General features: G+C 39.0%; 1 protein-coding gene across 4 annotated transcripts in view; it reads left to right on the plus strand.

Annotated features, from left to right (window-relative positions):
* SORCS1 (sortilin related VPS10 domain containing receptor 1) overlaps positions 1-18,572 on the plus strand; it is a 497,412-nt gene that overhangs the window by 309,780 nt on the left and 169,060 nt on the right. For all 4 annotated transcript variants that reach the window (XM_057735386.1, XM_057735384.1, XM_057735383.1 and 1 more), the window contains exon 4: positions 15,157-15,315. In XM_057735386.1, coding sequence (XP_057591369.1) covers positions 15,157-15,315 — 159 coding nt within the window. The remainder of the gene's footprint in view (positions 1-15,156; positions 15,316-18,572) is intronic.

An 18,572-nucleotide genomic window follows, 5' to 3' on the forward strand; every position in this document is an offset into this window, starting at 1 on the left:
CCAGGAAGAAATAGAAACTATGAACAGACCAATCACAATTACAGAAATTGAGGCAGTGATTAAAAATCTCCCAACACACAAAAGCCCAGGACCAGATGGATTCACGGGTGAATTCTATCAAACATTTCAAGAAGAGTTAACACCTATCCTTCTCAAACTCTTCCAAAATATTGCAGAAGGTGGAACACTCCCAAACTCATTCTACGAGGCCACCATCACCCTGATACCAAAACCAGGCAAAGATGTCACAAAAAAAGAAAACTACAGACCAATATCACTGATGAATACAGATGCAAAAATCCTCAACAAAATACTAGCTAACAGACTCCAACAGCACATTAAAAAAATCATACACCATGATCAAGTGGGGTTTATCCCTGGGATGCAAGGATTCTTCAATATACACAAATCAATCAACGTGATACATCATATCAACAAATTGAAGGATAAAAACCATATGATTATTTCATTAGATGCAGAAAAAGCTTTTGACAAAGTTCAACATCCATTTATGATAAAAGCTCTCCAGAAAATGGGCATAGAAGGAAATTACCTCAACATAATAAAAGCCATATATGAAAAACCAAAAGCCAACATCGTTCTCAATGGGGAGAAACTGGAAGAATTCCCTCTAAGAACAGGAACAAGACAAGGGTGTCCACTCTCACCACTATTATTCAACCTAGTTTTGGAAGTGTTAGCCACAGCAATCATAGAAGAAACAGAAATAAAAGGAATCCAAATTGGAAAAGAAGAAGTAAAATTGTCCCTCTTTGCAGATGACATGACATTATATATAGAAAACCCTAAAGACTCTACCAGAAAACTGCTAGCACTCATTGATGAGTTTAGTAAAGTAGCAGGATACAAAATTAATGCACAGAAATCTCTTGCATTCCTATACACTAACAACAGAAGAGCAGAAAGAGAAATTAAGGAAAATCTCCCATTCACCATTGCAACCAAAAGAATAAAATACCTAGGAATAAACCTGCCTAAGGAGGCAAAAGATCTGTATGCAGAAAACTTTAAGACATTGATGAAAGAAATCAAAGATGACACAAACAGATGGAGGAACATACCATGTTCCTGGATTGGAAGAATCAACATCGTGAAAATGACTGTACTACTGAAAGCAATTTACAGATTCAATGCAATCCCGATCAAATTACCAATGGCATTTTTCACAGAAGTAGAGCAAGAAATCTTACGATTGGTATGGAAACGCAAAAGACCCCCAATAGCCAAAGCAATCTTGAGAAGGAAAAATGGAGTTGGTGGAATCAGGCTTCCTGACTTCAAACTATACTCCAAGGCCATAGTGATCAAGACAGTATGGTACTGGCACAAAAATAGAAAGGAAGACCAATGGAATAGAATAGAGAACTCAGAAGTAAGCCCAAACACATATGGGCACCTTATCTTTGACAAAGGAGGCACGAGTATACAATGGAAAAAAGACAGCCTCTTCAAGAAGTGGTGCTGGGAAAATTGGACAGCAACATGTCAAAGAATGAAATTAGAACACTTCCTAACACCATACACAAAAAGAAACTCCAAATGGATTAAAGACCTACATGTAAGGCCAGACACTATAAAACTCCTAGAGGAAAACATAGGCAGAACACTCTATGACATCCATCAAAGCAAGATCATTTTTGACCCACCTCCTAGAATCATGGAAATAAAATCAAGAATAAACAAATGGGACCTTATGAAACTTAAAAGCTTTTGCACAGTGAAAGAAACCATAAACAAGACTAAAAGGCAACCCTCAGAATGGGAAAAAATAATTGCCTATGAAACAACGGACAAAGGATTAACCTCCAAAATATACAAGCAGCTCATGAAGCTTAATACCAAAAAAGCAAATAACCCAATCCACAAATGGGCAGAAGACCTAAATAGACATTTCTCCAAAGAAGACATATAGATGGCCAACAAACACATGAAAAGATGCTCAACATCACTACTCATCAGAGAAATGCAAGTCAAAGCCACAATGAGGTATCACCTCACACCAATCAGAATGGCCATCATCACAAAATCTGGAAACCACAAATGTTGGAGAGGGTGTGGAGAAAAGGGAACTCTTCTGCACTGTTGGTGGGACTGTAAACTGGTACAGCCACTATGGAAAACAATTTGGAGGTTCCTTCAAAAACTACAAATAGAACTACCATATGATCCAGTAATCCCACTCCTGGGCATATACCCAAAGAAAACCATAATCCCAAAAGAAACTTGTACCATCATGTTTATTGCAGCACTCTTTACAATAGCCAGGACATGGAAGCAACCTAAATGCCCATCAAGAAATGAATGGATACAGAAGATGTGGCATATATATACAATGGAATATTACTCAGCTATAAAAAGGGATGAGATGGAGCTATATGTAATGAGGTGGATAGAACTACAATCTGTCATACAGAGTGAAGTAAGCCAGAAACAGAAGGAGAAATATTGTATGCTAACTCACATATACGGAATCTGAAAATGGTACTGATGAACTCAGTGACAAGAACAAGGACGCAGATACAGAGAATGGACTGGAGAACTCGAGGTATGGGAGGGGGCGGAGGGTGAAGGGGAAACTGAGACGAAGCGAGAGAGTAGCACAGACATATATATACTACCAACTGTAAAATAGTCAGTGGGAAGTTGTTGTATAACAAAGGGAGTCCAACTCGAGGATGGAAGATGCCTTAGAGGACTGGGGCGGGGAGGGTGGGGGGGACTCGAGGGGGGGGGAGTCAAGGAAGGGAGGGAATATGGGGATATGTGTATAAAAACAGATGATTGAACCTGGTGAACCCCCCAAAAAAAAATTCTATGTAGCCAATAAAAAAATGATAATACTGAAGAATATTTAATAGCCTGGAAAATGTTTGCAATGTAGTCTTAAAGTGGAGAAAGCAAATTAAAAGGCAGAAACTATCATTTGGTACTCCCTCTTGCTGTATAAATCAATCTCTCTCTTTCCCTCCCTCCCGTGTGTGTGTGTGTGTCTGTGTCTTTCTCTGTCTCCCCTCCTATTTATGTGTGTGTATGTATGTGTGTGTATCTGAAACAAAGATTGAAAAAACAAACTTTAAAATCTTAGTGACAATTATCTCTTCGTAGTGATGTTTGAGTGGTTTTTCTTTTTTTATTTCTAAGTAGCTTGAGGGTGGCATTTTTCAAAATTATCTGCAATGAACACATGTTAATTCTTACTCATATTTGAAAAAAATACTAAATTTTATTTTATTTTTAATGAATTTTTTATATTTATTTATTTTATTATTTATTTGTTTATTTTTGGCTGTCGGGACTTAATTGTGGCACACAAGATTTTTGTTGGGGCATGCAGGAGTTTTCGTTGGGGTGTTCAGGCTCTTCGTTGTGGCATGCAGGCTTCTCTCTTGTTATGGTGTATGGGTTTTCTCTCTCGCGTTGAGGCGCATGGGCTCAGTAGTTGTGGCATGTGGGCTTAGTTGCCCCACAGCATGTGGGATCCTGATTCCCCAACCAGGGATTGAACCCGCGTCCCCTGCATTGCAGGAAGGTTTCTTTACCACTGGACCACGAGGGAAGTCCCAATACTAAATTTTAAAGCAAATAAAATTAATAATTTAAAAGAAACAAAATTATTATATCATTGGCATATTCATATTTAGCAAAAACTAGACACCTGCCAGATAGCTTAGCGCATACACCACTATCACTTGGTAGCACTCTTTTTCTTCATCCTTTTATTCTGAGTTGAAGGAATTAAATTCAATATCAGCTGTTTGTAAATCGAGGAGGGGCCAGGTTTGAGAAGCTCCCCAGTGGCAAGACTAAGCTGCAGCCTGACACAGTTCAGGTGTAGCCTTCAGAGGAAAACATGATGATCGTTGGGGGCTCTAGAGAAGAGCCTGCCATTCTTATAGCCAGGTCCACACAACGGAAGCTGTAGAATGTCTAAGAACAGGCAAGTGGCCATCAGTGTTTTGCAGGCAAGGCTTCATTTGGTGATCAAGATATTTGAGTGAGGTTTCTATAAAAAACATGAATTGATTTTAGAACAGGGTTTACTTTGAGAATGTGTTCTTAACTTAATAAAATATGTCATTAGAAGAATTTTTTGGATCGAAGGTGGAAAAGAGGTTTCTATAATATTAGTAGGAGCCTGTCTTCCTTCCTGACAGTGGAAGAGAAGTATGGAGTTAATGGATGCAGTATGGAAAATGATTTGAACATAGAAAACTATTTCATGTTCAGGGGAGAGCTCAACATGCTTCAGTAGTTCCAGAAAGCATTGCTATATTATAGTCAAAGGAATTAACTGAGATATATTTTCACGACCCTTGGTTTCAGGGATTGGTAAATGGCATCTGGTATGCTTTGTCAAGGAAGGTCTGATCTGTCCATGAGTTTGTAGGAGCTCATGTGTACAACAGACGTCATTTTCATTTAAGCACTGTTTTCTTTAGTTAAACATGGTCACTGATTTTTTTTCTTAAGATTTATTTTTTTTTTTTTTAATTTATTTTTGGCTGTGTTGGGTCTTCATTCCTCTGCTCAGGCTTTCTCTAGTTGTGTCGAGTAGGGGCTACTCTTCATTGTGTTACACAGGCTTCTCATTGTGGTGGCTTTTTTTGTGGAGCACGGGCTCTAGGCACGAGGGCTTCAGTAGTTGCAGCACATGGACTCAGTAGTTGTGGCTCATGGGCTCTAGAGCACAGGCTCAGTTGTTGTGGCACAAGGACTTAGTTGCTCCATGGCGTGTGGGATCTTCCGGAACCAGGGATTGAACCTGTGTCCCCTGCATTGGCAGGAGGATTCTTAACCACTGCACCACCAGGGAAGTCCAAACATGGTCACTGCTTTTTAAAACTTGCTCAGTTATTGGGGAAATTTCACTTTTGGGAAGAATTCTCTGAGGGTTTCAGATAAAGAAATCTTCCTCTCAGTAGGATGACCATATAATTTATAGTTCAAACCATATATTTTTGGGTGTCAGTAATAATATTTATGGTGGTGCAATAGGAGTAAACCAGGACTATATAGGACAAAATATGATATATATCCACCCCATCTCTGATCCATTCAGAGAAAACCAAACTGCTGGTGAACTGTCTCTCATATGGTCAAAGCAGCTTTTAAAACAAGATCATTCAACTTTGTAAATGATGGTATCTTTATGGGCATATTCAACCCATCACAAATGTGAATCTCAGTAGGAAAATGCATTCATACAGTCACAAAATAGAATGTAACTTTTATAATTGGGTTACATGATAGCTCCTTGATTAGCTATCATTCTGATTATTAAGGATGCTAAAACTAACCTCTGAGCAATTGTGGTGACTAGATACATAAAAGATCATGTTGTTTGCAAAGGTTCTATGAAGGCAAAATTTTTGTTCTTTTTGAACCCTTTTTTGGGAACCCTTTTATTCCTTTTGAATCGTGGTGCTGAGAAATATCACTGAAGTCAAGAGGGCTGGCTTTGTGGATATTTTCTTAAAGTGTGGATTCCCCATTGGTAGTAACTTGGAGCAGATGAGTATTTTATAGGGTTGGCGTAGTAGCCCTAGGAATTGAGCTACACAGCAGGATGCATATAAAATAAAAAACATAAAATAAAAATTGTAGATGGTTTTATACTAGCCAGTGCACGATGAAAATTAAACTTGTTGTATGTTTCTGGGACACATTTACCATTCAGCCATTCACCCTCAGACCCAAATGGCCTCTTGTTGTTTTTCTTGGTCCAAGGCTACCTAAAAAGTCAGTCAGTTTATTTTAAGACCTAAGAGAACAATAAATATTCTGTTTTCGATTGCTAGATTGTGTCATAATTGATATTGGTGCTTTTGTTGTGAACATTAAGGGACAAGAACTGGTTTTGCTCTTAAGAAACTCATTTTTTATAGCATGAGATCCTTTATTGAATGATGGGTTGTAATGCCTAGATATGGACTCTCTTATTGGAGAGTTAATTATGCACATTTTAATGAACATCTAATAGATATATTCTTCTGTAATTTAACCTGGGTAATTTATGTACCCTGAAAATCCACAGACTAGAATTTCTTGACCTTGGGTCTCTCGATATCTCTGAGACTGACCAACAGCAAAATTCATTTAGGCTTCAATAAATATTCACCTTGAATTGATATCAGATTAGGAATTTATAACCTTCAAAAATTTAAGGTAACAAGTATTTCACAGCCACATCCCAATGAAAAATCTGATAACCTCAAGTTGTCTTATTTCCAGATGTGTTATGATTATAGGACTTTTAAATTCATATTGAGTATAATAATAATATTTTTGTCATACGCCCCTTCTTTTAACTATAAGTAACATATTGTACAAAAAATAGTTGTGGTTCTATATCTCCAAGATGGCTGCCATCAATTCTTGCCATCCTTCTGTGTGTGTATATGCCCTTCCCCTCTTGAGAGGTAGAGTCCATTTTTCTCTTCCCTTTAAATCTAACTTGGAATTAGTGACATGTTTGATCAATAGAATGGGGCAAAAGGGACATCTAGAACTTCTGAGGACAGGTCATAAGAAGCTTTACAGCTTTCACTGGAGTCCCTTGAAACACTCACTCTTGGGACCCTCATACTGGGAGAAGCCAGCCACCAATTACATAATCCAGCAGCCATGAAACTGTAGTATTCTGTGAAGTTCAAGCCACATGCAGAGGGTCTGGAGGATGGAATTCAACGGACAGAGAAAGAAAGAAGCTAAGACACAACACATGAGTGAAGAAGCTATCTTGGAAGTGGAAACTCCAGTTCCAGCCACTGCAATTGACATCAACTGGATTTAAGACTCACTACCCAGCTGAGCACTTTTGGAATCCCTGACCCACAAAAGCAAGAACAAAATAAATGGTCGTCTTAAGCCACTATTCTGATGTAGTTTTTTGCACAACAATAAATAAGTGAAACAGAGGTCCTTTTTCTTAACATATGGGATGAGTTCCGCTGCTCCTGAGATACTTGTTCTGAAATGGAATTAGTCCAAGATATAGAACTGCCATGCAATCATGGGGAAAAAAAATCTTAAAACATTGCATTACTATGTTGTCTGCTGTGATGGAAGGGAAAGAAGAAAAGAGAGAAGAGAAGCAGCAGCAGAATATAATTATGCTGCAGGGCAGCTTGATTAAGCATACTCACCCTGTTCTGCCTCTCAAAAACAACTTGAAATGATCAGTGTCTGTCATTAAATAATTAAGGAACTAAGAAAAGATTTTACATGAAATAGATCTCCTTGTTAACTGGAGGCACTTTTTCTCAATGATCCCCTCCAGCCCCATCTTCCTGAGAGCTCTGCAGGGGAGCCGGGAGGCAATTCTCACTTCACTAATCTGCAAATCCTGTTGGAGAGAAACCCCTGGTGGTCTCCACCGTCTTCTCAGGAAAGCTTTAATAGCCAAATTCATTAGCAAGGTCTCATGTGGCTGAGATTTCATTAATATTCCCCAGTATACCTTGGTATGTTTGTCCGTTTACCATGAAGCACTAATATAAGTAAGTAAAATTAAACCATACTCCTCAGGATGATGATATTAGAAGAGCAAAGGATGAATAATGTAGGTGCATTCTTGTCACTGATTTTCAGAGTGGATTCATTCCTACAGGCTCTTTCTCTCATTCTCCTGACTTTCAACTTGACATTTGTTCAAACTCTAAAATCAAATGCACAACTTAGAGATTTTACCCCAAATGGTAAGTCTCTCACCTAAATCAATGTTAAAAAATACTGATAGCTTCTCTTTCGTGCTCTTTCTCCCCTCCTCCTCTCCTTTATCATTTCTAGTGGAATAAAGAGATTTCTTATCATTAAATGAGCATCATTTCTTGTAAAGTTTCCCATGAGCAAAGAAGATGAATGTCCATTTCTCCCCACATCACAGCTCTCTCTGATAGCAGCTAACATTTTAAAATGATGTAACCTTTTGTCATTTATAGACTTTTGGGGATTTAAGAGAGAAGTTACTCTGGGACTTGTAATGACCATGGAAGTGTGTTCTGATTGAGTGTGAGCAGAGGCTGTAGATAATGCTGGAATTTTTAAGGTGGCTCAAATATTCTCAAGGTATTTAATCAGTCACCATAGTGACTGCAAAAGTAAAAATGTCTCTCAAATTTGTACATCATTCTTTTCCTTTAAAATGCCATTTTTTAGAAGTAGATGACACAGTGTTAAGCATTAATGAATAGTCCATATACCCTACTGTCCCCTTAGTGTAATAATGGCAATTTATCTAGCAAAAATGAGTTTATTTTTTAAATGCCAATTAGACATAGTATCTGTTTATGAGGAAAATAATTACATTGTAATGATTCTTATTGGCTTTAGCATAAACTTTTTTGAGAACAAGCTCCTATGGAAATGTTTGTTTCCCTACCTGTGCTGTCATTAGGTCAGAGCTTTTTTGATCATTTCTATCATTTTTTCTCACCCATACTTATGATAAAGCATAAAACTGGTTTTATGGAGGAGTGATGCTGAAAGAATAAGGAAAAGGAGGCCAGCGCCATTGTGAAAAATCCGAGTGTGAACCAGGACTGGGTATTTTGCTTTCATAAATTTATATTTAAAGCCCTCCCCCCAAATTATCTGTATTTCTTCAAGAATATCTTACCAATCATCTTGTTATTGAATCTCCATTATTTAATTCCTAGTCCCTTATTGTCCCTGCCCCTTCTTCCCATCTAGGAAATATTTTTATATTTGTAATACAAGGTTTATCTCTTTCTCTTTCTTTTTTAGAACTCAGCCATCATATTGTATCAGAACGTACAGTACTAAATGTGACATTCTTTGTGAAATAGTAATGATAACATTGACACAAAGTTCAACATTGCTCTCACACAGATGATCTTATTTGATCACATAGACATCTTTACCACTGCTTAGCAGTGTGACCTTGAGGAAATCACCTCATTCCTCAAAGCCTCATTTCTTCATCTGTCAAATGGACATAATATCTATCTCAAGTATTTTAACAATTTAATGAGGTATTATATTTTAAAGGTTTAGTGGCGTGCCTGGTACATAGCAGAGGCTCAATAAATATAAGCTTTTTTTTAATAGTATCACTACCCTCAATGATGAAATGGAGGCTCAGAAAAAGATTAAGTGAACTGTGAGCTCTTCAAAGTGGCATCAGAGATATGGCGGAAATGAAACTCAAATCCATCTTTGGAGTTAGGCCCCGTGGGATACTGTGATTATAGTATATATTTATGGTTTGTTTTTCCTTCTTCTCATGGCATGAGTGGGATTCAGTAAATTCACCTTCTTTCTCTTTTCTGAGGAAGTGCGTGTATCCACAGCTGCATTGACGGGTGTAGGGCTTGGTCATGGCTCTTTTCGTGGAAAACAAGTGTGTGATTCAGGATCTGCACACTCAGCCTTGCATATCAGCCTGCCCATATGTATGCAGAGGGTCACAGTAAGAAGAGTCTCACAGTGAAATGCTTTTGAGATTCTCTACGTTAACTCAAAGGAGAAGGTCATGTTTCGTAGTCTCAAGAGAAATCAGAAGCAATCTTCCATAAACTTCCTTTCTTGAACTGTCTTCCAAGGAGTGTAACCCATATGTTATCATTCCTGGTGAATGTTACTCATCTATGTACCTTACAGGGTTTGGCAAAAAGAATATTGATTGAATTATTATTATCACATAATAAGCAATAGGTTGGATCTTCTAAGGCTCTTATATTAAGAGAAGTGTAAAGGACTGAAATAGTTTGATACACTTCTTGAAAACTCTTTTTTTTCCCCCTGAAAATTTAAAATCTTTGATCCCTCATTAAAAAAAAAAGTTTAAAAGTAAAACTTACAGAATACAATGCAAAAGTTTCTCTGCAATTTCATTGAATCAATATTTGGGTTACAGGAAGATGGTGTATTGCCCAAGCATTCTCTTGGTCTCTTAGTTTTGAATGAGGCTCCTTTGTGTTAATGAGCACGGGTGAGGTAATGAACAGCAGGTGAACTTCACTGAGTTCGGGGGGTGGGGGCGAGCGTAGGGCTTAGGACAAGTGATTACTCACGGGGTCCATCTTCCTGCAGAGTCTTTTCTATCAATGTTTACTTGATTGAACCTTTTTTTTTAAATCACTTTCCTCCCCTTTTCTCACTATTGTTTGTACTTCAGTGATTTCCTTTTCATGGGTCCTTCTGGGATCCTGTGTAACTTTCCCTAATACTGTCCTCCAGACAGTTGCCAATTGCTAAGCACTTGTTGCTCTCACCCTCAGCTCATCTGGGAAGGATAGATGCTCAGCTCATATTGGAAGTAGGCAGCCCTTCCATCCACATTGGTCAGCCAGTTATTTACTTGCTCTGATTACAGTCTGCTAATTTTTTTTTTTATATTGGAGCCAGAGGTTTGTAAATAGCCTCTTATACTATTTATAGCTAGATTTTTGTTTGAATAGAATAGCTGGGTAACTAGAGTGCCCAGTTTGTGCTGTTGCTGTGCTTCTTTGTTGTTATTATCGCTATGGAAATTGCTTGTTTTGCGCCTGTGATATGGGCATCTGGATCCGAGGCAAGCCTTGAGCAACAAAGCAAGAGAGATAACCCCAGAGTCCATGTATGACAAGGAGTAGACAAATGAGCAAACAAATAGTGAAGAACACATAAAATAAATACTCTTTGCTTAAGGACCAGAGAAATGGTGGGAAAAAGTATATGCCTAGGGGTGGTGAAGCTGTCTCTTATTAATAACTGCACCCTGCCTAAAGAGGTAAATAATGGAATCCCAAGAACAACATACCTAGGAAAAGAATCTGGAAAACTAAATAGTAGGAGCATTCCTCTGGGAGGAATGTCCTGAGTAGACACCTGCAAGGATCAGAAAGCTGTTAGGCAGCCTTTTGTAGAATTACATCATGTAGCCATATGTTGAATCTGGAGCAAGGCAAAGAGAGTGGAGATGCATTAATTTTTGATGATGCTGAGCTTTCAGAAGGACTGATACCAGAAAAAGGAGAAGTGACATATATGAAATCTGTAAGTTACATTTCGTGTTCATTTATCACCTCTAGGAAAAGCAAATAAAATTTCTTCCTTCACCTGAAGTGGATGATGAACGATTGCTTAGCATTGGGTGGTGGGAGCCACCGTGTCACCGTTATTGACTTTCGATGGAAAACAGTTCATCTGTAGATGCAGTGAGTGCAGCACACCCTGCGGTTCTAATCGCTCATGGGCTGACCTGAACAGAGAATAATTACTTTCCTGTTAACGGCAGATTCTTCCCATTGTTTCTACCCCCCATTCTTCCAAGTAGAACGGCAGGGGTTTGTTTAAGAGGACTCAGAACTCTCAGTGTCACAGGGATCCATGAACTGCCTTTAGCAGAAGAAGGGACGAAGAGGGCTCATTCCTTAATTCATTCATTGGTTAATTTACAAAGATGTATGGACCTGCTACAGACCAAGCTTTATGCCCGGCAAACTTTAGAGAGCTCACTTTTTAGACAGCTTTTTTTTTGAGAGCTTTTTTAGAGAGCTTTTTTTTAGAGAGCTCACTTCAGGAATCCTGCAGAGCTTGGAGTCCCACCTTTTATAAAGGCTTTTTAAAGTTCTGTCATTCAGATCATATTCCAGAATGTGGAGGATTAAACATAGTAAAACATCATTTATTCAGAATCACATAAAGAGCCAAAAGAGCATAGAGAACCAATGTAAATCAGCAAAAACAGGGAACACTGAACGTATTTAAGGAATGTAGTCTATTATTTTTTGAGGAATATTCACTAATTTGAAGTTAGTAGTTTGATAATATTTCCTAGTAGAATACCTTTTTGAGAAGATAGGACTTTATTTATAAATGACATCATTTACGTCTAAAGATTGGATCACACTTATTATTTACACTGTATATTTTTCCTCAAATGGATTAAACATTTTCTATTTGGACATTACTCAAATTATTTATTTGCTTATTAACATATTTACTTTTCATAACCTACAACATGACAGAACAAACTTTTAACTCCTTTGAAATATAATTACTAAAGTATTCTAATTTGAAGACTGAAATAATAAGATTCCACTAATCCAGTTAATAATTCATTAAGTACTTGCTATGGTTCAACCACTGAACCAGTTGTAACCTAACTGTATTGAAAATTGTGATTAAACAGTTGACATACGTTGTATACAGTAGTGTGTATTAATGTGTATGTGTGCATTTGTGTGTTTATGGTTCAGGTTGAAATGAATATAGGCCATAATATTAAATGAAAAAACAACAACAACAGAAAACTCAATCCATGATATGATATGTAGCTGTGGATGAAGAGGTAGAAGGGATCACAGACCTGGTTGGTTTCACTTGTTGAAGGGATAGGGTCAATTTATTTTTCCTTTATTTTGAATTCTACTGGCAGCCTTACAAAGTTGTTTTTGCAATAAAAATGGCTGAATAAAAATGGATCCAGACTGACCTGTTTGTTTTGAGTGGAATGGAGCAGAGATTTGAAAGAGGAACCACTGGAAGCTTTGTGTAATACAGATACACCTGTAAATCTTACAGGGGGAATTTCCTGACATCTTCTGTAATTTCCAAAATGTCAAATTCCCAAATACAGTGTTTTAGGTAAAGACTGTATAGAAATGGTGAGATTTTGGTCTGCATATTTTTATCACCCAGAAGAAAAAAACTGAGGAAGCCTTATTTATTCAGTATTCAATATCCATATGTTTGCAACTATTTGCATTATTCTACCTCCCCCATCCAGTAGTACTTAGATGCAGAATATCTCATGCAGTCTGATGACTCAAGCCTAAATGAGTATCAGAAGTATTTTAAATAAATAATAAATAAAAATCAACTTGATTTGAGGATATTCTGTAGGCCCAGGGTTTTTATTTTGATGAAGTCGCCTGCTAGAAGCAGGTGGTGAAATCCACACTCGTGGGAAGAAAGTAAAACATATTCTGGTTTACAGGGAAATAGAAAATCAAAGCGGGGAAAATCACCTTGCCTGAGACAATAGATGCTCTATAAAATTGAGCCTCTTCATATTATCATGGAAATTACTTTTTGGCAGTAGTGCAAAAAGGCTGTTACATATTATTGTTAATTGTGGTTGGAGACACAAAGCAATATGATCATTTGATGACTTATTTGTTATTTGGAAAACGACAGCTTTTGTGTGCCAGTAAATATGAAATCACCTGGAAATATTCTTGTGACTTTAGGAACCATCTGATCGTCCTTGTTTAATGCATACAGTAGACTCTAATGATGCCGTGGAAGTTTGTACTGAGAGAATTACCTGATGGTTCTGCACCAGCCATCCAAAGAGGGGACACTGTCTGCTTGGTGACTGCACGACAGAGGAAAACTATAACTTTGTCAGAATTTATGGTCTATGGACAGTGGCTTCACCAGTACATGGGATGAGAGGCAATTAGTCTCCAATTCTGTGTGCTCTCCATCTTGTCCGGAGCGGGGCTGACAGCCACAGCCTTCCGCTCACTCCACCATGTCCCTTTCTCCTCTTTGAGAAGGGCAAGGTGAAAGAAGAGCAAGGAAGCTGAAATTCATCCTGGATAACATAAACACAGTTCAGGCTGAGTGTGTCTGGTGTGCGATCCTCGTGTGCCATTTGCAGTGACAAAACACCACTTTGGAAGATGACACTAACTATCCTGAGGTTCTAATGTGATTGCTTCCAGATGCCTGAGAAAGCCCTGTGTGTTTGCCGGGCAGTCTGCTCTTATATGACAGGGCTCTAGGTTTTTTTTTTTCCTTTCTCTCTCTCTCTCTCTCTCTCCTTTTCCTGGAATTGCCCCATCCCCAGCTGGTAATCTTTAAACTCTGGGCTGCAGTGATTTCTCTTCATATGGCCACACATTAAGCATATCTTTCATGCTTCTCTGAACCAAACTCAGAAAGTGCCAATTAATAAGTTGATGGGGAAGAAGTCAAGGGGTAGTGTTAAGGCCACCTGTCTGGAGCAGTTAGGTGTGCACTTTGACTGAGTGAAAGGCAACCTGCAGAGTCAGGAATGAGGTGCTTTATCACACATTCCTAGAGGTGTGAAACAAGAGAATAAAAAAGCAGTTTTCAAGGCAGATTCTCCACCTTGCTCCTACTGTGGAGTGTTCACACTGCTCTGGCCAAGATTAACCCTCAAAACGAGAAATTCCCAAGCTTCTGGAGCTGTGAATTTTTACAAGAGTGTAGTGTATTCTCTTGTCAACAGGCTAAAGATGGAGAAGGGCATCCAATGACTTTTTTCCATGGAACTTCCATTTATATCTGCTCAAACTGCTCTGGGCATCTTTCTAGACCTATGTGACTACTCCGAAAACTCTTTCCGTTCATTCCTTTAATTTTCATTCATTCATTTGTGAAATATTTATTGAGTATATAATGTATGCTGGACCTCATTATAGCTGCTGGGAATACACCTGTGGGGGATAAAAATAGAGAAATGTCAAATATCACTGTTCTTATGGAGTTTATGTTCTAGAGAGAGTATATAGACAATAAAGAAAATAAATAAGTAAACTATTAGTATGTTAGCAGGTGATAAAGGAGCCTTTGTACAATACCCAGAGAAGGCTTTTGAATGCACAGCCTTTGACTCAAGACTCAGAAAATCAGGCTAAAGACAGGATGACACGGGGTATTGTTGATGTAAACAGGAGGGTGTGCAGCAGGAGAGAGAAACCAATGGACTCCATCCTCTTTCTATTTCTCTCCACCTTTCTCACAAAAGACTGTGGCAAGTCTTGCTCTTTCATTCCCCCAAAATGGGGACTAGACAAGGCTTAGCAGGAAGGAGGTTTGAGGTTAGGGGAATGATGGGAAATATTTCAGATTAGGGAAATAACCTTGGGGGCGTGGGGAAAGGAGCCCCTTATAAGAGGAAAGAAAACGCACTCCTCCATTTCCTCCTCCTTCCTTTCAGTCTGTCCTGCCTCATTCATTTCTTGGTGAAAACAGTTTCATGGCCTTGGTGCAAGGTAGGAGAGCAAACCTGACAGAGTCAAGGTGCTTGTTTGGCCAAGCATTCTTTGCCTGCTCCTTTTCCCTCCTTTGTCAAAAATTTAGCTCATTTTTAAGCTTTGTGGATTTGCACACTTAACCTTTCTGTTGTTTTCTTTCCCAAACAATTCCCTGCTGCAGATTATGTTGCTCACAGACCCGGAGATTGAGAGCAGTTTACTGATCAGCTCAGATGAAGGAGCCACCTATCAGAAGTACCGGCTGAACTTTTACATCCAGAGCTTACTTTTCCACCCCAAGCAGGAGGACTGGATTCTGGCATACAGCCAAGACCAAAAGGTGAGTGTGATCCCCTTGTTCGAGACAGCGGTGAGTGGTTGTCCCAGGGAGAGACAACGACTCAGTCATGGCTACTTTTCTTCTCAGCAGTCCAGTTGGTTCTGTGCAGCAGCCTGAGCCCTGCGCCAGTGGGCCTAGGGGTGGCAATGCGGATCTCAGGTTGCTTGCTTGAGCTATGTAAGCATCTGAAACAGCACACAAGGGAGAAGCTAGACCCTAAAGAAGACATGTGGAGAAGCAGTTCTTATCTGGAAGCTTCAGGCCATCAGGAGCCCTCAACCCCCTTGGAATTTGAGACAGTGCTTTGTGTATGTGAGACGTGATCTTTTTTATTTTTTTTTGGAATAAAGGACCTATAGCTTTTCTCAGAGCCTTAAAGGGAAGGGTGGCCCTGAAAGAATTAAGAGCATTAGTGATTTGCTAAAATAGTGAGAGAAATATATATAGATAACATTCAGAATCAGGTAATCTTAGGACTTTTCTTCTTTTGGTGGTTGGGCTGAAGGATAGGTCTATTTTTTAAGAAGACATTGAATGAAGTTATGCTATTGTATGTTGGTGTGTGTATGTGTACGCGCACATGATATGTGTACGTATTTTATGGGATAAATGCTGTAAAACATATCATGTACTCTATACGGCAGATACATTATAAAATACATATAGCTCCCGCTTTTAAGGAACTTACATTTTCAGGTAGAATATAAAGCTAGTAACAGCAAATGCAATCAGAGTAGAATTAGAGGAAACAAAATATACATAAGCAAATGTGAGAGAGACTCTAGCCATAAAAGCCAAAAGGAAAATAGGTAAAATATTGGAATGCTCTTTGTGAAATACATGGTTCAGTGAGGTCCTTCTGAGAATCATCCTTAGGGGAATTATGTGCTACACATTACATATATTTAAAGAAATACTGGACTTACCTGAGTAAGAAGAATATTCTAGGGTTTTATCTGTCTGGGCTGGTATAGATGTGTGGGGTTCCTCCTGAAGGGAGGAGGATAGTATAAGTAACTTTGAAAGGTCTCTACTGACATGAGCATTTTTGAGGAAGCAAATTAAAATTCTTATGGTTGGAGTTTTATTCACACTGCCCTTACTGCCAAATAAAATGCACATTAGCCTAAAAATAGAAAAGGCTTACAATTAGTATTTTTTTCCTCTTGAGCAGCCTGGCTCCCCTTTCAGCAGAATGTACAATTTCATTCCTGGAGTCAAGCCACAGTGCATCTGGTCCAGGATGGTGCAGTTACCAGAGGCAAAGCTGAGCAGCTCAGGATACACAGTATTAGTCATTTAATCCACTGGGTTGTTGTCTTTTATTTGACAGTTGGTTAATTTTCCCTCTGATGCCAGAGGCACAGTGAGGGCCAGATTTACCTGGCTAAGTGAAAACTGTGCATCTTTGCAGTTGTGTCGGAGGAGATGCCCCAAAATGTAACCTCTCATGTGCCAGTGCTTCAGATAGTGATGCCATGAGCATTGTGGCAGAGTGTTGGAGGAGTTAGGGCATGTGGGAGTTATGGCTCCAACTCAGCCACGTGTGGGAATGGTGCTTGGGGTTGGCTTTCTTTGCCTTAAAATGTGTTTGTGTGGATAGTTGGAATTGCAGGTGCATTTCCAATGAGACCGAAAAAAAAAAACAAAACAAATATTAAACTCCATGTCTGTTTTATGTGCTCAGCATGGTGCACTATATCGAGGAGTATTCATTCCAACTAGAGAAAGAATATAAGTGCATGTGAGTTCAGTAGCCTAAGAGGGACCAAAAAGGCAGATAGATCCTCATTCACGCAGAGTGGATACCGAGTTACAGTAGCTGGATGGAGTATATGAAATTGGCATCTCAAAGTTTAGGAGATGGAGACCTTATCAAATGAATTCACCTGAACTTTAATGAATATGTCATCAAAATGTGCCTGTTGAGGGGGGCACATTTTGCACGAGAGGAATGTCATAAACAGTAATATGAAGTTGTAGTTAGAAAACTCACGTGAACAGGATTGTGAATATGTACCGTCTGTTAGGAGGCATCGTGTTGAGGTGGCAGCTCTGCCAGAGCTCACCTGTGCACGGTCCTGCTTGCCTCTCTTCCCTTGTTTGCTGCTGGTCTTTACAGACATATTCTCCCCCTTTTGAGCCACCTTTACTTTTTCCCTTATTTTCCTGCCATTGCCTTTTCTCTCCTTTAGTGAATGAGACTTTGAGGGCCCTGAGGACAGAGTCTGGATCTCTGGCTTGCAGGAAAGAGCCCGTATGGTCCACGGCATTCTGCTCTGACTATATTTTATCTTGAGTGTCTGGACTCAGTGGAGGCTTTTTGATGTGAGCATTTTAAGGGACTCAAAAGAGTTTGGTTGAGCAGATTATCCTTTTTGGCCCAAGACAGAGTTTTACTGGCCATCAATTCCATAGGAAGCCAGGTTAAAAAAATAAAAAACAAAAACAAACAGAAAAAAACTTTTAATAAGGGAGAAATGTATATGGCCAGATACCTTAAAAATTCATAAAATCAGGATATTTTGATATTTTAGCCTTTTTTTCTTATTTTTTCTTAGAGAAATCTACTTGTGATATTAAATATCTGGGTGGTTGCCAACAGGTGAAAGTTTTCTTGAATGAGCATGTGACTCTCCAGCCATCACTAGAATGACTGAAGAGATAGGTTTGGGACCTTTTCCTCTTTGAAGCTCTAAAAGTGGTAGCCTGATTTCTTAAGAAGCCCTGTTGGAGGACTTCCATGGTATAGACACAGGCGATAGACATCTTGGCCTCTGAAATCCCTGGAATTATAGACATTATGGAAACTTCATGCCAAATGAGCAGAGGGATACCCATTATGTACAGTCACACCCCTTAAGCTTCTGACAGAAGAGCCGTGAATCACTGTGGACACTGTGAAAAATTCCATGGCATTTATTCCAGGAGCACCAACATCTCACTCTCCTTTATTTACTTATTTATTGCTGTAATTAAGCAGTAGGCAAACCAAACATTCTGCTCGTTCCTTTTGTTTCTTGGCATTTGGAAACTGAGAAGCCAGGAGAGCAGGGATAGAGTGCTTCCCCTTCCTTCCTTGTTTCCCTTCACTTTCTTTCCTCAGTTCAGGAAAGCACCCAAGAAAGGCTTAGCAGCAGGCCGAGTCTGCCAGATTACATCTTCATTTTAATTTGGCAATAAACTAGTGTACAAACTGTGCTATAAAACATCGCCTCCAACAGCATCTCTCAGTCTGTCTTAAACACCTCACTAAA

This window comes from Hippopotamus amphibius, chromosome 5 (assembly GCF_030028045.1).
Source record: "Hippopotamus amphibius kiboko isolate mHipAmp2 chromosome 5, mHipAmp2.hap2, whole genome shotgun sequence".
Lineage (NCBI taxonomy): Eukaryota > Metazoa > Chordata > Mammalia > Artiodactyla > Hippopotamidae > Hippopotamus > Hippopotamus amphibius.